Source organism: Ipomoea triloba, chromosome 3, assembly GCF_003576645.1.
Source record: "Ipomoea triloba cultivar NCNSP0323 chromosome 3, ASM357664v1".
NCBI lineage: Eukaryota > Viridiplantae > Streptophyta > Magnoliopsida > Solanales > Convolvulaceae > Ipomoea > Ipomoea triloba.
The window spans coordinates 18651125-18671793 of NC_044918.1; the positions used below are offsets into that span (position 1 = coordinate 18651125).

General features: G+C 34.5%; 3 protein-coding genes across 4 annotated transcripts; all 3 read left to right on the forward strand.

The window, feature by feature from the left end:
- Positions 1–2353: 2353 nt before the first annotated feature.
- Positions 2354–5508, forward strand: LOC116013021 (cysteine-rich receptor-like protein kinase 10). The gene is made up of 6 exons (XM_031252683.1): positions 2354–2418; positions 2731–2828; positions 2922–3159; positions 3239–3392; positions 3547–3844; positions 5108–5508. The coding sequence occupies exons 1-6, from the start codon at positions 2354–2356 to the stop codon at positions 5506–5508; spliced, it is 1254 nt and encodes a 417-aa protein (XP_031108543.1).
- A 747-nt stretch (positions 5509–6255) lies between these two features.
- LOC116013022 (cysteine-rich receptor-like protein kinase 10) lies at positions 6256–15659 on the forward strand. The gene is made up of 10 exons (XM_031252684.1): positions 6256–7120; positions 7185–7426; positions 7563–7749; positions 7843–7991; positions 8126–8336; positions 8412–8417; positions 8807–9044; positions 9133–9283; positions 9364–9628; positions 15379–15659. The coding sequence occupies exons 1-10, from the start codon at positions 6256–6258 to the stop codon at positions 15657–15659; spliced, it is 2595 nt and encodes an 864-aa protein (XP_031108544.1).
- Positions 15660–16810: 1151 nt separating this feature from the next.
- On the forward strand, positions 16811–20176 carry LOC116012278 (G-type lectin S-receptor-like serine/threonine-protein kinase At4g27290). 2 transcript variants are annotated; one of them, XM_031251782.1, is made up of 7 exons: positions 16811–18037; positions 18174–18356; positions 18439–18584; positions 18777–18987; positions 19082–19319; positions 19403–19553; positions 19694–20176. In XM_031251782.1, exons 1-7 carry the CDS (start codon positions 16873–16875, stop codon positions 19994–19996), a joined length of 2397 nt encoding a protein of 798 aa, XP_031107642.1. In that variant the 5' UTR covers positions 16811–16872; the 3' UTR covers positions 19997–20176. The 2 variants fall into 2 exon arrangements, with proteins under 2 accessions (XP_031107642.1, XP_031107643.1); XM_031251783.1 differs by lacking the exon at positions 18174–18356.
- The last annotated feature ends 493 nt before the right edge of the window (positions 20177–20669 follow it).

The window sequence follows — 20669 nt, forward strand, 5'->3', positions numbered from 1 at the left end:
ATGCACCCTTGAATGTGGGTACAATATTTGATTCTCAAGTTTGATTTAATTTTAAATATCTTATAAACATTTTGTCACTTGTCAAATACAATTATTTGATGATTTAACTTCGTCACAAATAAAATTTGACTTGAATGCAATCAACAATTTGATTGTGTTAAATCTTCTTCAGATTTTTTACTTTTATCCTTCGGAATGTTGTTTTGATCCCTTCCTTTGAAATGGGAATCAATATTTATAGTAATGAAAATACTACCCATATTTAAACATTTAAATTTAAAATATTTAAATATACAAATTGAAATAACATAATCTGTTTGAGAAATCCTAATGGACCAAATATAAAAGCCCAATTGAAAACAAGGCCCATTTATATAATGTGACAGTTTCTATTCTTCCGGGCAAATTAAGCCGTGGACCCAGGTCCACCTTGCAAGGTGGACTTGGGTCCAAAACTACGTCGTTTTTGTCTCTCTTTTCTTTATTTTTTTTTTTTATTTTTTTTTTTTAAATTAGTAAACATATTGCTGAATATAGAGTTGTCCAAAAATGTGTGAATGTAGAGGTTTCAAAGTGTGAATGTAGAGTATAGAAATCGTGAATGTAGATTTATGATTGTGTGAATGTAGAGTTGCCCAGAAATGTGTGAAATGTGGAGGTTTCAAATTGTGAATATGGAGTATAGAAATCGTGAATGTAAAGTTATGCATGTGTGAAGTTAAGAAGTTCTAGCAACTTGTAGCCCTGACCTGTGAATATAGAGTTTTGAATATGTGAATGCATAACAGTGGTAATTTATTTATACTTTCTCAACCTATTGAGGTACAAAGAGTCAACAACAACTCCACTAAAGTTCGATCTCATGACCTCCCATACGAGAGAATCACTATATGCCATTTGTGCACAAGGTACTGGCCTTTTGTGTGGTTTGTTGATTATTACAAATGAACAAAATATATCTCCTACACACTTTCAATTAGTAATTACAAATTTCCATAGCCACCCAAACAATACCAAACAACTTAGGATTATTGGCAGAAATTAAAAATACACTTGTAAGCTAGACATTTCTGGATGACGTCGTTTTGATTAATGAAAACATACAGATGAAACCACCTCCGTTCCGCCCCATTCACTTTCAGTTCATATACACTGCAGTTACATTTCAACAAAACTGCAGTTACATTTCGATATAACTACAGTTTCATTCGATAATATAAAAACACAAATGTGAAACTGTTATTCATCAGCACCAGTTCATATACACTGTAGTTACATTTCAACACGTACAACTACAGTTACATTTCGATATAACTACAGTTTCATTCGATAATATAAAACACAAATGTGAAACTATTATTCAGTATCAGTTCATATACACTGCAGTTACATTTCAAGACAACTACAGTTACATTTCGATATAACTATAGTTTCATTCGATACTATAAAAACAAATGTAAGACACTATCTTTTGAGATGCCCTGTAGTATCAGTAACCACGGTCCACGGTATAACGACCGATAGTACTCCCCTATTTGATGATAATGTGCAAAATAAAATGCATATGCCGCATGCCTATTCAGATCCACATACCATTTAATCTTAAACCACCCAGCAGATCAAATCAGATGAGATAATAAGTAGTAGAAATGAGTAGCCGCGTTTCAAGTCTTGGTGCTTTCTTCTTCTTCTTCATCTGTCATGCCTTAGCTGCATGCTGGTTTGATCTCTCATTTTCATGTTAATGCTAAAGATACACTTGCCTCTGGAGAAAGTCTGTTGTTTTCGGTGGGAAGTTACTTGGAGTCATCAAACACACAGTACAGGTTAAAATTCGTTATGCAACCGGGGGGCTCTAGCTTCAGCTGGTATTTGTGTATACACTCCGCCAGGTTTCACTTCCAAAAGCCTCCGGAAGATATTACGATGTGGGTTGCTTGGCAGGGCCAAGGGGATTATTTCCCTCCAGAGTTATCAATGTCAGAAGAAGGGAAATTGATATATATAGAAAATCGAACCAAATTGTCTCCACCTCACCATCCTGCCCCCCCGGCTTTGACAAAGACAAAGTCACACCACAACAAAACACCAACTATAGCTGCTCTTACACTACCATTTCTGGTCATCCTTGCCATGCTTTTCATTGTGTGCTATATCAATCCAAGAAAATGTTGCCGCACTTGCTTCTTAGGTACATATATATTCTCTTTATATCAACTCTTTAGTCTCTTTAACATTGGTAATAGGCTAAAGAGCTTTAAGTTTTGGCACAGCCCCAACTGAACATTCAAGGCAACAATTTGCTGGTAGGGAGGATAACAACTTACCTTTCTTCAATTTCAAAAGCATAGAGATGGCTACCAATTACTTTTCTAATGAAAATAAGCTCTGTCGAGGAGGATTTGATCTGTATATAAGGTATGATTACATTTTTTCTATTTGGCACTTTAAGTTACAATAAATTAAATGTCAGAAAACAAAAACTTGATGATCTGTATACTAACAATGATGAACAATACTAATTGGTTGTGTGACTTTTTATTGCACAAAATTTTGAAGTAAAGGTTGAATGTTAAATCATATTCCCCTTGAATTAATCTAAATAGTTACTATTCAAGGAATATTGCCCAATGGTCAAGAAATTGCAGCAAAGCGACTCTCAAAAACACCTGGACAAGGAATTGAACAATTCAAAAATGAGGTTCTATTGATTTCAAAATTACAGCACAGGAATCTTGTAAGACTTTTAGGTTGTTGCACTCATGGGGATGAAAGGATATTAATATACGAGTATTTGCCAAATAAAAGTTTGGATTCAATTCTATTTGGTTAGTATGGTTTATTCATTTTCCATCTTCCATCCTATAATTTTTCCTTATTTGGATGCTTTAATTGAATATATGATCATTGTTTTTGCACAGATGAAAGAAAGAAAGTTTGTCTTGATTGGAGAAAGCCTGTCTCCATAATTGATGGGATTGCTCAAGGGCTTTTGTACCTCCATAAGTATTCAAGAATGAGAATTATTCATAGGGATATAAAAACAAGCAACATTTTACTAGACATTCACATGAACCCAAAGATTTCAGATTTTGGGACGGCTAGAATATTTAAAGATAATGTTTATCAAGCAAGCACAAAAAGCATTATTGGGACTTAGTAAGTCAATCAAAACTTATATTTATTCGTATCTATATTTAGCTATTATTTGGCATGTCTAATAATTTTTCCTAACCGGTGGTTACATGTATCCGAAATATGCAATGAATGGTTGTTTCTCTGAGAAGTCTGATGTTTTCAGCTTTGAAGTCATGGTAATGGAGATTATTGTGAGTGGAAAGAGAAATAATGACTTCTACAATCCACATCATGTTTCAAATTTACTTAGTTATGTAAGTATATATTACTCTATGCATAGACCATATAAAAATCATAAGTCTATTTCTAGCCTCTAGGATTCTTTTATTCAAATTTCTTTATCTAAATTGGAGCAATAACTTCATACATGTCTACATATAAATAACTTTTCCTGTAAATGGTTATTAGGCTTGGGACGTATGGATAGAAGGAAGAATTTCTGAATTAATAGATCCAACAATGGACAAAACAGTTTCAGTGAATGAAGTAATAAGATATATTCAAGTAAGTTTGCTGTGTGTTCAAGATAGTGCTGCAGATAGACCAACTATGTCAGATGTGGTATCTATGCTTGGTAATGAATTAATAGTCTTACCTACCCCTAAACAACCCGGTTTCTCTACTGTCATCGGCTTAAGATATGATGATGTCGGTAACAATCCTGAAGTTGGCTCTATTAATATGGTCACAATTTCAGACATTGAAGGTCGATAACAACCATGGTATTGTAACACACAGACACTCCTTATTTTACGGTTCTTTTATTTTCCTTTTTTCACTTTGAATGCTGTAATCATTTGGTGCATACTTTTTGCTGATGAAATATTTGTCAAAAATTTATTAGAAATTGCATATTTATTGTTATAAATTGTAATGCTGACGACGTTTTGAAGTGTTGTAATACAGGAAGAACTAAAAGATTTTTCTTAAATTTTTTCTTGAAGAGAAGAAAAAAAAAAAACAAAAAACAAAAAATTAAAAAAAAAAAAAACACTGCTCTGACATTAAAAAAAAAAAATTGGTGAGTTAATGCACCACCAGGCGCATGCACTCTTTGCTGTGCGCGAAACTTTTGTTTTTTTTGTTTTTTTGCTTTTTCTCTCTTCAAGTGGAGCCCACAAAAGACTCCACAGTACAAAGAAATCCCAATCTTCTCTCTCTTGTCTTTCTCTTCCTTCCATCTCAACAAGTACTGTTCCAAAAACTAAATAAAATACCCTAGTGTAGATGCTCTAAGACACCCACTTTTTTAAATAGAGAAATTGGATTATGCTAGGAGCGGCTTGAGTTTTACCCAACTTTAGTTGAGACAAGAAATTCTCTAAATACATGCTTATGGAGTTATGGATGTTACATACCAAGTATAACAATATTCAATCACAAATCCTTCAAAAACATATGAACCCTAGATTGAAGTTCTACTCCTTATGCAATAATCAATATATATCATTAGAATTGATAATACAATCATAACTCAAGCCCCTGAACTAATTACTCACTCATATTAAGCAAAAACACAAGTAATAACCATTAATATTGCGAAGGAAAGAAATAAAAGGGAAATAAAACTTATCTATAGAAATAGATGGTAAAGTCTTGAAATCTGAAAACTTCAATAATACAAGCTTCCAATATCATAAACAACCTAAATCTACATCTAATCTAAAAACAGAAGGTGTAGATTTAGGCACTTACTAAAAAGTATTTTAAATCTGAACTGTTACACTTTTTCAGCTCTAAAGAAAGTTATATGAGAATCTTTTCAAAATTTTACAACCCATTTTCTTCAGAGCTACTAATCATGGCTGCTACTGTAATGCTGATGTAGAGCTCAATTTGGGATTATCGATCTATAATCCAGAAATGTCATGCTTACAAGCGTTTTTTTGTTTTCTGCTAGTTCTCCTAATAAAATGTTTGGTACTAGACTACTAGTTGGTGACTAAGGAAACTCGTAGCCTACTTGAAGGTGTAAGGTGTATCGCTCTTTGTTGGTGTATCTGGCGTGAACGTAACGAGGTTGTCTGTAATCAGAAGCAATGGCAGTCTGCTAAGGTTATTATGGATGTTCAGTGGTGCGTGCATGAATGGCAAACCTTTCTAGTTGATTCTCCAGTTGGTGCTTCTATCCTTGTTGACAAAGCTAAGGCAAGTTCTATCTCTTTGCCGGTGGATTTTGTCACCGTACGGTTCACACCGATGCTGCTGTTTATGGATTCCCAGGAGGTCACCTTTGGAGCAATTATCAAACACAATCATGGGGTGTACATTGCTGCGAAAAATGGCCATATTAGATGTCTTCTTGATGATCATATTGCGGAGGCAGTAGTGATCAAAGAGGCCTTATCATGGGTCAAGGAGCGAGGCTAAAAAAGTGCTAAAATGCTCATATTTTAATCTTGCATTTTCTTGTCATTCTTTTTATATATATATCACTCGCCCGAATTAACTTGGCTAACTCTGTCGAGTTGAGCGAGTTAATTCGACAGAGTCAGCTGTCAACTAGGCCCAGTCGGTCGAGTTAGGCTCTAGGCGGACGCCTAGAGAGCAATTCGCCTCGGTCTAGCGAAGGATTTTTACAACAGTGCCCAAATTCGCGAATTTCCAGCCCATCTTTGCTCCTATTTAATCTTGTTTATTTTCACTCATTTCTCCACAGTTCCAACCCATTATATATTATAACGTAACGTACAGTTAAACATATAATCACCATATATATTATAAATATTTAAATAAATAAAGGAATTAAGTATAACATATTACAATTTACAATTGATCGTATTCATACCGTGCAAATCAGGTAGCATACTAATAGTTCTAGTACCCCATCCCAATAAACCGTAGTTCATATAGTCGAATATTCAATTATATCAATGTCCTACCTAGCTATCGCAATAAATTGTAAAGGAAGCTGCACGGAGAAGACTTTTCCTTTGGAGTCTAGTTGACCGGCAACTAAATTATTTTCCAGTCCACTCCCCTATTCAGATCCACATACATACATAGGATAGCTTAGCTATTTAATCATAAACCACCCACATCAGATCAGATAATTAAGTACTAGAAATGAGTAGCGGCGTATCAAGAAGAATAATATTGTTATTGTATGATAGTTTAATGGTTGGAATTGGTGCTTATTCTTGCTTCTTCTGTGGTCATGCCTTGCTGCTGCTTTCTCATGCTAGTGCTAAAGATACACTTGCCCCTGGAGAAAGTCTGTCGTATTATGCGGCGGCAGATTCCTTGGAGTCATCAAACACACTGTACAGCTTAAAATTCATTGAGCGATCGAGCTCTACCGTCACCAGCTGGTATTTGTGTATACAGTCCTCCAGGCATCCCTTCCAAGCGACTACGGAATATATTACGATTTGGGTTGCTTGGCAGGGCCAAAGTCTTTTCTCTCCAGAATTAACAATGTCAGAAGAAGGGCAGTTGATAATAGATGCTGTAGGTGAAGATTTCATTGTAAACAATCAACAACCTTCTTACGTTAAAAACACAACGGCAACTCTTCTTGATAATGGCAACTTAGTTTTGCAAAGTCCAGGGGGGCGTACGTTGTGGCAAAGTTTCGATTACCCCACTAATACTTGGCTTCCAGGCATGAAATTGGGTTGGTTTGGGCTGAAAACTCCACGCCCTCACCAACGTTTTCTCACTTCTTGGACAGCCCAGCAAAACCCTGCTTTTACCTTTGGTGTTCTTTATCCAAACAATAATACTAATACTAATACTAAGCGGCCGCAGCTAGTTCTCATGAGAAGAGGGACTGTTTATTGGCAAAGCGGGGTCTGGAATGGTAACAACTTTTCACCTATTTTTCCATACCTTAACTTCAGCTATTTCTCTGATGAGAATCAAAGCTACATTATTTTGAATGAGGAATTGCATTTCAATTTAACCTATATCCTTATTGATGCAACTGGGGGAGTAACTGTGGAAAAGGATGGATATCTGTCATCCTCCACTTATATTGACTGTTATAATAGTGAACCCACTTATTTGGAAGAAGGGTGCGTAAGAGTCAAGATATCCAATTGTAGTACTAGTGTTGGAGACTGGTTCAATTCAACAACTGGTGTCATTCAATGGGAACAATATTTGTTTAACTCCACCTTTGGTATCACTGACTGCAACCAAATGTGTGCAAATAATTGTTCTTGCAACGCCTTTGCTTCTATCATTGCTGAAGCTGGAACAGGATGCAAATTTTCTTCATCCCCTGCCTACAACTACGCCTCTGATGGTGAAGCTCTTTACATTCGCCACAATACCAAAGAAGCAGGTATATACATGCCAACTCTCTCTTTTACTCATTAATTTTTTTACTCCATCTCTTTCATTTTAAATAAATAGTATAATTACCATATAAACTCACACAACTGCTCTGCTCTGCTCTTCATTGAACTATATATATAAAGCAAATCGAACCAAATTATCTCCACTTCACCATCCTGCCCCCCCCGGCTTTCACAAAGACGAATAAGTCGCATCACAACAAAACAGCAACTATAGCTGCTCTTACGGTACCATTTCTGGTGATCCTTGCCATGGTTTTCATAATATGGTATATGAATCCAAGAAAATGTTGCCCCACTTGCTTCATAGGTACATATATATTCTCTTCATATCAAATTAACAACTCCTTAGTGTGTTAACTCTGGCTATATATAGCCTAATCAGTTTTAAGTTTCGGCACAGCCCCAAATGAACATTCAAGGCAACAACTTGTTGCTGGTAAGGAAGATGAGGACTTACCTTTCTTCAATTTCAAAACCATAGAGATGGCTACCAATTGTTTTTCACCTGAAAATAAGCTGGGTCAAGGAGGATTTGGTCCTGTTTATAAGGTATGATGACATTTTTCTCCTTTTTCAACGAAAATAAGTTTGGTTGTGTTACTTTTTAGTGCACAAAATTTTGATGTAAAGGTTAGATGTTAAATCATATTCCCTTTGAATTAATCTAAGTAGTTACTATTCAGGGAATATTACCCAATGGTCAAGAAATTGCTGCAAAGCGACTCTCAAAAATATCTGGACAAGGAATTGAACAATTCAAAAATGAGGTTCTATTGATTTCAAAATTGCAGCACAGGAATCTTGTAAGACTTCTGGGTTGTTGCGCTCACGGGGATGAAAGGATATTAATATACGAGTATTTGCCAAATAAAAGTTTAGATTCAATTCTTTTTGGTTAGTATGGTGTATTCATTTCCCATCTTCCATCCTATAATTTTTCCCTTACTTGGATTCTTTAATTGAATATAGGAAAAAGTGTCAAATAGGCCACTGAACTTGTCGCTTTTGTGCAATTGGGCCATTGAACTTAAAAAGTGTGCAATTCAACCATCAAACAAGTAAAATTTGTGCAATTGGACCATTTTTACAAAAAAAAATTAATTCAATTTGAATTAAAAACATTTCAATATTGACTCCCAACTAGTATGGTAGAAGAAAATGTCACTCTTAATACATATATGTTAGTAATATAATTGGATTTTACTAGAAAATTTTTGTAAAAATGGTTCAATTGCACAAATTTTGCTTGTTTGATGGTTGAATTGCACACTTTTTAAGTTCAATGGTCCAATTGCACAAAAGCGATAAGTTCAGTGGCCTATTTGACACTTTTTCCTTGAATATATGATCATTGTTTTTCACAGATGAAAGAAAGAAAGTTTGTGTTGATTGGAGAAAGCATGTCTCCATAGTTGATGGAATTGCTCAAGGGCTTTTATACCTTCATAAGTATTCAAGAATGAGAATTATTCATAGGGATCTAAAAACAAGTAATATCTTATTAGACATTCACATGCATCCAAAGATTTCAGATTTTGGGACGGCTAGAATATTTAAAGATAATGTTTATCAAGCAAGCACAAAAAGCATTATTGGGACTTAGTAAGTCGATGACAACATTTATATCTATTCATATCTGATCTATATTTAGCTATTATTTGACATGTCTAATAATTTTCTCCTAACCCAGTGGTTACATGTCTCCCGAATATGCAATGAATGGTTGTTTCTCTGAGAAGTCTGATGTTTTTAGCTTTGGAGTCATGATAATGGAGATAGTGAGTGGAAAGAGAAACAATGACTTCTACAATTCAAATCATGTTTCAAATTTACTTCGTTATGTAAGTATTGCTTTATGCATAGACAACATACATAACTACATGTCTACCTATACATAACTTTACCTGCAAATGATTACTAGGCTTGGGATATATGGATAGAAGGAAGAATTTCAGACTTAATTGATCCAACAATGGAAAAAACAGTTCCAATAAATGAAGCAACAAGATTTATACAAGTAGGTTTGCTATGTGTTCAAGACAGTGCAGTAGATAGGCCGACCATGTCAGATGTGGTATCTATGCTTGGTAATGAATCAACAGTCTTACTTGCCCCTAAACAACCTAGTTTCTCTACTGTTATCAGCTTAAAATGTGATGATGTCGTTAACAATCCAAAAGTCTCTGGTAATATGATCACAATTTCAGACATTAAAGGTCGATAACAACCATGGTCTTGTATCACACTACTGCTCTCAGACACTCCTTATTTCCGTCCCTTTTAATATATATATTTTTCACTTTGAATGGTGTAATAATCATTTGAGACCTACTTTTGCTGATGAAATGTTTGTCAAAAATTTATTAGAAATTTCATATTTAGTGTTATAATGCTGACAACGTTTTTAAAAATTTATTAGAAATTGCATATTTAGTGTTATAATGCTGACAACGTTTTTAAGTGTTATGATATTCGTAGGAACAACAAAAAAAAATTTAAAGAAATTTCTTTTAATTTTTTTTTATTACGTCTAGTAGCCTAGATAATTATCAAAAGATCTAATTCGATCAGAGACAATGATGCTGGAAAATTCTGTTATGTATAAAAGTAAGATGTTTAGCAAAGTGTCAGCTACCCTTTTATATGAACACTGGCCTTGTAATAAGAAAATAGTTTCTTGAATTATTATTGTGATCAAAGGGATGTTGCTGAAAGGTTTCATTGGAACTCTTACTCAGATATGGATATTGATCGAAATGAGTTATTTTGATCAAACTTTACGACCTTCATTTTGACATTTCTCATAAATCTTTTAAATTTAGAGTGTTACACTTTTCCAACTCTAAAGGAAGTTGTATGAGAATTCCTTTCGTAATTTCACAACCCAGCCATTAAATCAAGAGAACTGAAACTTAATAGTGAAAAGAGCAGTGAGAGTTGTACCGAAGAAAATAGATATCAGGATCAATTTCATAGAATCAAGGATTACGTTGTAGATATATTGTATCAACTCCAATATTAGTACCACGTACTAGTGATAAAAACTAATAGATCAGAACAACCACTGACAGTCCTTGTATGCTTTAAAGATTTTATACTATGGTTTTTAGAAGGCCGTAAGAAAGTGATTGGGTTAGATATAGGTGTTTTCTAAAAGGAATGGTGAAAGGTGAAATCTTAAGTACACAGGACAATTAGAAATTTAGAAGGAGGTATGCATGGATGTAGAACCAACATATGAGAAAGAGCAAATTGTCATTTTAGTCCACTGACTATAGGGGTCCTATTAATTGCAGTCCACGACTTTCAAAAGTGTTAATTGCATACCACGACTTTTCGATTTGTGTTAATTTTGGTCACTCCGGCCAAATTCGCCGGAAAATCTTAAACCCTAAAATAATGAAGGGTATTTTAGTAATTTTACATATTTGTTCTTCTTCCCCGGTGAATTTATCAATTCTTCTTCTTTTTCGGCGGCGGCGGCGACTAACTCCTCAGAAGCTCTCGGCCACCTTCGCCGCTCTCTTCGCTCCACCACCTCGCGGTTTTAATTGCTAGGGACCGTTGCCGTCGGCGATGACTTGCCGCTAGACTACTCCCCAATCGCTACTCCACTACCAGTGATCGCAGACGAGCTGAAGTACTCCTCCATCCGAATACAAATCTAATTAAATTGGTGAAATCTCTGGGGAATCTGTAGGGCGGTGGGTATAATGGTGAAGAATGGTGAAATGGATGCAGAGGATGATGAAGAACGATGATGATGCAAACAATGCTTCTGTATAATTTCTGGTGAAATCTCCAACTAATTAAAAGTAGATGACTACAGAGGATTATGAAGAATGGTGATGGCTGCATTATTTATCTATATACGTAACAGTAAAATTTCTATAGAGAAGCCATTTTCCGGCGTCTCGCGGTGAAGGCAAAGGCTAGATTACCGGCGAAATTTCGCCGGAGAAGAAAAAATAGATGTGAAATGTCTAAAATACCCTCATTATTTTAGGGTTTATGATTTTCCCGCGAAATTTGGCCGGAGTGACCAAAATTGACACAAATCGAAAAGTCGTGGTATACCATTAACACTTTTAAAAGTCGTGGATGAAAATTAATAGGACCCTTATAGTCAGTAGACCAAAATGACAATTTGCTCTCTGAGAAATAACCAAACTATCATATACCATTATTAACTCGGAGAGGGATCCATTATTGTATGGCTCAAACTGCGTCAGGGCAGCCATATTGAGAGTAAGGTATTCAGTGGGACAGTTTGTCACGTCCTATCATAGAGTCTGTATACAACCTTTACATCAAAATTTTGTGCACTGCTACTTACACACCCAAGTCCCAACCAATTAAGAATTTATTATCAAAATGGTCCATCGACTATTGTGAAATTATCAATTTGATCCTCAACAATTTTTCGTGATCAATTAAGTCCCCTGACTTTGAAAAATTTAACCAATTTGATCCTCCGTTTATTTTTTTGTTAAACATCCGTTAAATCAGGACTAAATTGGTAATTTTGTTATAGTCAAGGGACCAAATTGGTAATTAATTTTTCATTGAAATGGTCCCTTGACTATAGAAAAGTTACCAATTTGGTCCCGATTTAACGGATGTTTAACGGCAAAATAAACGAATGACCAAATCATGGCAAGGATGACCAGAAATGCTAGGCTTGTGTAATTAAGAGCAGCTATACTTGCAGTCACTAATACCAAAAGTGGAGTTAAACGGATATTGTTACGTTCCCATTGAATGAAACCAGGCCAGTTGTTGATTTGAAGCAGTACAGTGGTCTTCAACAATCAACACTAGTACAATTGGATATCTTGACTCTTATGCAACCATCATCATCATCATCATCGAAATCAGTCGTTTTACTATTGTAACAGTCAATAGAAGCGAAGGAGGATCCATGTACATTGTTTTGAAGAAATGAAAAGTTTTTACCATTCCAGACCCCGCTTTGCCAATAAACAATCCCTCTTCTCATGAGAACTAGCTGTGGCTTAGTATTGTTTGGATGAACGCCAAAGGTAAAACTAAAGCACCAGGAGAAGGATTTTAATTTGCTCGCTTAATTAGCTTGTCCAAGAACTCAGAAAACGTTGGTGAGGCCGTGGAGTTTTCAGCCCAAACCAATTCAACCCAATTTCATGCCTAGCTTGAACCCAAGTATTGGTTGGGTAATCCAAAACTTTAATTTGCCACAACGTACTACGCCACCCTGGACTTGGTAAAACTAAGTTGCCTATCTATCAAGTAGATCGAGTGCTAAGCACCTTGTGTTCAGAGGGCAGAGTAGTGACTCTTTCATATGAGAGGTCATGAGTTTCTCGCCTCAGTGGAGGCGATACTGACTCTTTGTGCTCTAATAGGTTGAGAAAGTATATTTGAACAGATACTACAATCTAATACAGTTAGTTATATTCGAAAAAAAAAATCAAGTAGATCGAGTTGCCGTTAGTTGTGTTTTTAACATAAGAAGGTTACGTTGTTGCTTAATGTTTACAATATTGAAATCTTCCCCAGGCCGGGATATGGATATATTATCAACTACCCTTCTTTTGACAAAATTTGCCCTCTGCGACAAGTCGTTATATCGTGTGCCATGGTAAAAAAACGACGAAGCAGCTGCTAATACAACTTAACGGAGCCCTGTAAATGAAACTACAATTTATCTAAAATGAAACTGCCTAACATTTATTTTTATATTATCAAATGAAACTGTAGTTGAATTGAAATGAAACTGCAATGTATATAAAAATAAACTGAATAATAGTGTCACATATTTGAGTGTATATTGTGCAATGAAACTATAGTTATATCGAAATGATACTGTAATTGTGTTATAATGAAACTATAGTGTATATAAAATGAAACTGAATAATAGTTTCACATATTTTAGTGTATAATGTCGAATAAAACTGTTGTTATATCGAAATGAAACTGTAATTATGTTGAAATAAAATTGCAGTGTATATAAAATGAAGTTGAATATGTTACACAAATAGAACTACTTTACTAATAAAGATGTGAACATGTGTCGTTTCTTTTAATACCGTTTTGGATTATGGTGCACATTATAATTTGCGCTCTGCGACGCGCTCCGGCCATACAGTCCCAGCACTCGACTCCGAAAGCATGCATTGCTTAATGCTTATCCACACGCAACTGATAACACAAAATGGTGGTCCACACGCGTTTTTTAATATGCTTTTTATGACTAAAATGTCAATTTAGCAGTCTCGATCTGTTGGGTTCATCTTTTTTACTTCAATTCAATTAATTAATTGTATGTGGTCTCTGTGTGTCTAACCATGATAACTTTGTTTTGCTTTTATTGAACATGATAACTTTGTTTATTCACAATGAATGGAAATATAGGTTCGTATTGTATAACATATAACCATGGGGAAATTAAAGTTTGTTATGTTAATGGTCAACTAACGTATGAGGGTGGGGCTGGTCGGCTAGCACACCATATTAAAGAAAAACGTTCAATTTAACTTTTATCATAAGAAATTCTTCTTATAATCCTTTTAAAAATGTAATAGTACATCATAATTTAAATCTACAAATAAAGTCTTCATAGTTCCCTCTATTTAATATAATTTGTTATGTTTTCTTAGGAATTATTTTAATACTCGTACTTATAAATTCCATAAAAACCAATATAATGTTATTATCAAATAGGACTTTAGAAATTTAAATGTATTAGAAATTGACTTGATATTGGTCATGTTCGGCAATTAGCTGTTACTAATTAGCAGGCGGATTGTTATAAGAGGCAGTTGTTAGTTATTGTGATAATTGATTTGACCAATTAATAATATTAGCTATTTGTAAAGAAGTATTTGGTAAGATTAGATGTTAACATGTGAATGACTTCTGAGAATATAAATTTTATGTATAACAATAACATATTATTTATTAATGATTACATATAATATATATATATATATTTAGTGTTTCCAATATTTGAAAAAAAAAAACTTGGATGGTTTACACAAGAAATTGGAAGGAAAAATAAACCACGAATAACTACTAGAAATGAATAGCGTTTCAAGGATAATATTATTATTGTATGTTAATTTAGTTGTTGGAATTGGTGCTTCAATTCAAAGGTACATATTCTCTTAGTATCAATTTATCAACACTTTAGTGTATTTAACCCATCGTTATATCGTGGACCAGGGTCCACTGTGGACCCTAGTTCAAAACGATGTCGTTTCGATGTTAGTGGACACGGACGTGAATGACTTCAGGGAATTCATTGTCTAGAATACACAGAATCATTGTCTAGAATACATAGAATGACTTGAGTGAATACACAGAATATTGACACAACTACACAGAAATCATCCTCCTAACATTCGAATACACAAAACACGTCACAACCTATGTTTAAGTACCCATAACATGAATACACAGAATCGTAGTCTACAATACACATAATGCCTTCAAAGAATACACAGAATATGAAAACACCAAATACACAAACACATCACCCCTATATTTAAGTACCACTAACATGAATACACGGAATCCTTGTCTAGAATACACAGAATAACTTGAGGGAATACACCGAATATTGATACAACTACACAGAAATCATCCTCCTAACATTCGAATAAACAAAACACGTCACAACCTATGTTTAAGTACCCCTATCATGAATACACAGAATTGTAGTCTACAATACACAAAATGTTTTCAAAGAATACACAGAATATTAACACAAATACACAGACTGGCCAAAACGGGAAACGTGATTTCCAAAAAAAACAAATCATTAATTAAAATGACCAAAACGGTGTCATTTTGGTACGGGGTGCACAATGCATTGTGCACCCTGGTCCATGATATAAATTGCCGTATTTAACTATGCCCATAGGGTAATCAACTTTAAGTTTCATGTCCATTATAGGCTCCACGAACAGCTATATGGCCGAACTGTGGGGCTTCCGGGAAGGCCTCATCATCGCTAAGAACCGTGGACTCAACCATCTTATAGCCGAAACAGATTCGGAGGCTATGGTTCAGGCCCTGCTAAAAGAGTCAGATTCTCCTTCTGAGCTCAACATGCTAATCAAGGACTGTAAGCTGCTTATGAGTGAGTTATATGTCTTAAATGTTGTTCATACCTTTCGGGAGGGCAATAAATGTGCTGATTTCCCAGATCGCTACTTGGGGTACTATTGTGATTGATGAGGATCCCCCTGACGGCTTGGCCAATCTCCTACAGCAGGACACTTCTAGTCTTGCCACGTGTAGACGTCATTAATCCCCTGGGACCTTAGGTCCCTTCCATTCATAAAAAAAAAAAACTTTAAGTTTCGGCACAACCCCAAAAGAACATTTAAGGCAACAACTTGCAGCTAAGGAGGATGAGGAGTTACCTTTCTTCAATTTTAAAAGTACAGAGATGGCTACCTGTTAGTAGCTAAAATCTGATTATTTGAATAGCTGTTAAGCTAATTGTTATGCTTAAAAGTGTTTGGTAAAATTAGCTTTTTGACAAGCCGATAAAGGTACAAAGACTAAAAAGGATATATTTATAAAATTTAAATAGGTTTGTTTACATATTAAAATATAAAATTATGAAACAAATATATTTTAATAAAATATAAAGTAAGACCATATATCTGAAAATATATAAAGTAAAAATAAAATATTTATAGTTCATACAAAAATTAATGTTCAAACACACAAATGTCATATTGAAATTATAACCAAACATATTGAAGAGAAATGACGACCAAAAGATTTTTAAATTTGGAAGGAGTTAAAGATGTCATTTATTTAAAATAATAAGGATAAATATGGAACAAAGTTAAGAAACTACTAGCTTATTTTTGAAAAGTTATCTAAAGTAACCTTTCAAAATAAACTCTTATTTTAAGCTACTAACTTATTTTGAGAACACTACTAAACAAACCTTATAACTTATTAGTAGCTTAAAATAAGCTATAAGCTCTTAAATAAGCTTTGCCAAATAGAGCCAATATATAACGGTTAAACATATAACCATCGTATATGTTATAAATATTTAAATAAATAAATAAATTAAATTAAGTATGATATATTAAAATTGATCGTATTCACACTCTGCAATGCGCAGGCCCGCATTTTATTAATTCTAATACCCCATCCCAATAAACTGTAGTTCCTATAGTGGAATATTCAATTATATGAATGGCCTACCTACGGCAATAAATTTATAAATTCTAAAGAGCATTACACAAAAAGAAATTAAAGGAAGCTGCATGGAGAAGACTTTACATTTGGACTATAGTTGACCGGGAAGTAAATTGTTTTCCAGTCCACTCCCCTATGCCTATTTGATGATAATGTGGAAAATAAAATGCATATGCCGCATGCCTATTCAGATCCACATACATAGCTTAGCCATTTAATCATAATGTGGAAAATCTTCTTCTTCTTCTTCTTCATCTGTCATGCTGGTTTGATCTCTCACGTTAATGCTAAAGATACACTTGCCCCTGGAACAAGTCTGTTGTTTTATGCCGGAAATTACTTGGAGTCATCGAACACACAGTACAGGTTAAAATTCATTCAGCAACCGGGGGGCTCTACCTTCAACTGGTATTTGTGTATACAGTCGGCCAGGTATCACTTCCAAGAGAATCCGGAAGATATTACGATTTGGGTTGCTTGGCAGGGCCAAAGTGATTTCCCTCCAGCTTTATACATGTTAGAAGAAGGGCAATTGATAATAGATGCTGATAAAGATTTCATTGTAAACATTCAACAGCCTTCTTATGTTAAAAACACAACGGCAACTCTTCTTGATAATGGCAACTTAGTTTTGCGAAGTGCAGGAGGGCGTACGTTGTGGCAAAGTTTCGATTACCCCACTAATACTTGGCTTCCAGGCATGAAATTGGGTTGGTTTGGGCTCAAAACTCCACGCCCTTACCAACGTTTTCTCACTTCTTGGATAGGCAAGCAAAACCCTTCTCCTGGTGCTTTTACCCTTGGTGTTCATCCAAACAATACTAAGCAGCCGCAGCTAGTTCTCATGAGAAGAGGGATTGTTTATTGGCAAAGCGGGGCTTGGAATGGTACAAACTTTAAATTTCTTCAAAACGATAACCTTAACTACAGCTATTTCTCTGACGACAACCAACGCTACTTTATTTTGAATCAACAACTTCATTTCAATTTAACCTATACCCTTATTCATGCATCTGGGGAAGTAACTGTGGAATATCAAGGAGATACTGAATATTCATCCTCCAGCTATATTTACTGTTACAATAGTGAAAGTGAAACGGCTTATTTGGATGAAGGGTGCGTAAGAGTCAAGAAATCCAATTGTAGTGCTGGACACAATGATTGGTTCAATTCAACAACTGGCTTCATTGATGAATGGGAACAATTTTTGTTTAACTCTACCTTTGGCATCACTGACTGCAACGAAATGTGTGCAAAAAATTGTTCTTGCAACGCCTATGCTTCTATGAATGCTGAAGCTGGAACAGGATGCAAATTTTCTTCTTCCCCTGCCTACCATTATGGCTCTGACGGTGAAGCTCTTTACATTCGCCACAATGCCAAACCAGGTATATATATATATATATATATATGCCAATTCTCTCATAATTTTTTTTCACTCTTTTCATTTGAAATAGTATAATTAATTACCATACTCACACAACTGCTCTGCTCTGCTCTGCATTCAACTATATATATATAAAGCAAATCGAACCAAATTGTCTCCACTTCACCATCCTGCCCTCCCGCCTTTCACAAAGACAAAGTCACATCACAACAAAACACCAACTATAGCTGCTCTCACACTACCATTTCTGGTCATCCTTACCATGGTTTTCATTGTGTGGTATATGAATCCAAGAAAATGTTGCCGCACTTGCTTCATAGGTACATATATATTCTCTTAATATCAACTCTTTAGTGTCTTTAACATTGGCTATAGGCTAAAGAGCTTTAAGTTTTGGCACAGCCCCAACTGAACATTCAAGGCAACAACTTGCTGGTAAGGAGGATGATAACTTACCTTTCTTCAATTTCAAAAGCATAGAGATGGCTACCAATAACTTTTCTAAGGAAAATAAGCTCGGTCAAGGAGGATTTGGTCCTGTATACAAGGTATAATGACATTTTTTTTTGTTTGACACTTTAAGATACAATAAATTAAATGTCAGATTTAATATGAAACAAAAACACTCTGATGAACAATATTAATTTGTTGTGTGACTTTTTATTGCACAAAATTTTGAGGTAAAGGTTGAATTTTTAAATCATATTCCCTTTGTATTAATCTAAGTAGTCACTATTCAGGGAATATTGCCCAATGGTCAAGAAATCGCAGCAAAACGACTCTCAAAAATATCTGGACAAGGAATTGAACAATTCAAAAATGAGGTTCTATTGATTTCAAAATTGCAGCACAGGAATCTTGTAAGACTTTTGGGTTGTTGCACTCATGGGGATGAAAGGATATTAATATACGAGTATTTGCCAAATAAAAGTTTGGATTCAATTCTTTTTGGTTAGTATGGTTTATTCATTTCCCATCTTCCATCCTATAATTTTTCCGTTACTTGGATCCTTTAATTGAATATATGATCATTGTTTTTGCACAGATGAAAGAAAGAAAGTTTGTCTTGATTGGAGAAAGCGTGTCTTTATAATTGATGGGATTGCTCAAGGCCTTTTGTACCTCCATAAGTATTCAAGAATGAGAATTATTCATAGGGATCTAAAAACAAGTAACATCTTATTAGACATTCACATGCATCCAAAGATTTCAGATTTTGGAACGGCTAGAATATTTAAAGATAATGTTTATCAAGCAAGCACAAAAAGCATTATTGGGACTTAGTAAGTCGATGACAACGTTTATATCTATTCATATCTATATTTAGTTATTATTTGACATGTCTAATAACTTTCTTCTAATCCAGTGGTTACATGTCTCCGGAATACGCAATGAACGGTTGTTTCTCTGAGAAGTCAGATGTTTTTAGCTTTGGAGTCATGGTAATGGAGATAGTGAGTGGAAAGAGAAACAATGACTTCTACAATCCAAATCATGTTTCAAATTTACTTGGTTATGTAAGTATTGCTCTACGCATAGACAACATAAACAATCATTAGTCTATTTCTATAATTCTTTCATCCAAATATCATTATCTAAATTGAAGTGATAACTACATGTCTACCTATACATAACTTTACCTGCAAATGATTAATAGGTTTGGGATATGTGGATAGAAGGAAGAATTTTGGACTTAATAGATCCATCAATGGAAAAAACAGTTTCAATAAATGAAGCAACAAGATGTATTCAAATTGGTTTGCTATGTGTTCAAGACAATGCAGCAGATAGGCCAACCATGTCAGAAGTGATATCTATGCTTGGTAATGAATCAACAGTCTTACTTACTCCTAAGCAACCTGGTTTCTCTACTATTATCGGTTTAAAACGTGATGATGTCGGTAACAAGCCAAAAGTCTCTACTAATATGATCACAATTTCAGACATTGAAGGTCGATAACAACCATGGTCTTGTATCACACTGCCCTCATTACATAGACACTCTTTATTTTTCGTTGCTTTTAATTTTTATTATTATTTTTTTCACTTTGAATGGTGTAATCATTTTAAACCTACTTTTGCTGATGAAATGTTTGTCAAAAATTTATTAGAAATTGCATATTAAGTGTTACAATGCTGACAACGTTTTAAAGTGTTGTGATACAAAGGAAAAACTTTCTTTAATTTTTTTCTTTTATTACGTTTAATTAGTACCCTTGATAATTTCAAAAGATCTAATTCAATCAGAGACAAATTGGCTATCTTGATGCTGGACAATTCTGTCATGTATAAAATCAAGAAGTTTAGCAAAGTGTCGACTACCCTTTTATATGAACACTGACCTTGTAATAAGAAAATAGTTTCTTGAATTATTATTGTGATAAAAGGGATGTTGCTAAAAGGTTTCATTGGAACTCTTATTCAGATATTGATATTGATCGAAAATGAATTATTTTGATAAAATTTTACGACCTTCATTTTGACATTTGCCAAAAATTTTTTAAATTTGGAGTGTTACACTTTTCCAGCTCTAAAGAAAGTTGTATGAGAATTCCTTTCGTAATTTCATAATCCTGCCACTAAACCAAGAGAGTTGAAAAAACACATTAAATCTGAAGTCTGAACTGAAACTT

Excerpts from the sequence above, each read along its gene's own strand:
- LOC116013021 (XM_031252683.1), top strand. The coding sequence starts at position 2,354 with ATGGCTACCAATTACTTTTCTAATGAAAATAAGCTCTGTCGAGGAGGA. Across the intron at positions 2,419-2,730 it reads GGATTTGATCTGTATATAAG|GAATCTTGTAAGACTTTTAG; the intron begins GTATGATTACAT and ends ATTACAGCACAG. Across the intron at positions 3,160-3,238 it reads AAAAGCATTATTGGGACTTA|TGGTTACATGTATCCGAAAT; the intron begins GTAAGTCAATCA and ends TTTCCTAACCGG.
- LOC116013022 (XM_031252684.1), top strand. The coding sequence starts at position 6,256 with ATGGTTGGAATTGGTGCTTATTCTTGCTTCTTCTGTGGTCATGCCTTG. Across the intron at positions 7,427-7,562 it reads CCACAATACCAAAGAAGCAG|CAAATCGAACCAAATTATCT; the intron begins GTATATACATGC and ends ATATATATAAAG. Across the intron at positions 9,629-15,378 it reads TAACAATCCAAAAGTCTCTG|GCTCCACGAACAGCTATATG; the intron begins GTAATATGATCA and ends TGTCCATTATAG.
- LOC116012278 (XM_031251782.1), top strand. The coding sequence starts at position 16,873 with ATGTGGAAAATCTTCTTCTTCTTCTTCTTCATCTGTCATGCTGGTTTG. Across the intron at positions 18,038-18,173 it reads TCGCCACAATGCCAAACCAG|CAAATCGAACCAAATTGTCT; the intron begins GTATATATATAT and ends ATATATATAAAG. Across the intron at positions 19,320-19,402 it reads AAAAGCATTATTGGGACTTA|TGGTTACATGTCTCCGGAAT; the intron begins GTAAGTCGATGA and ends CTTCTAATCCAG.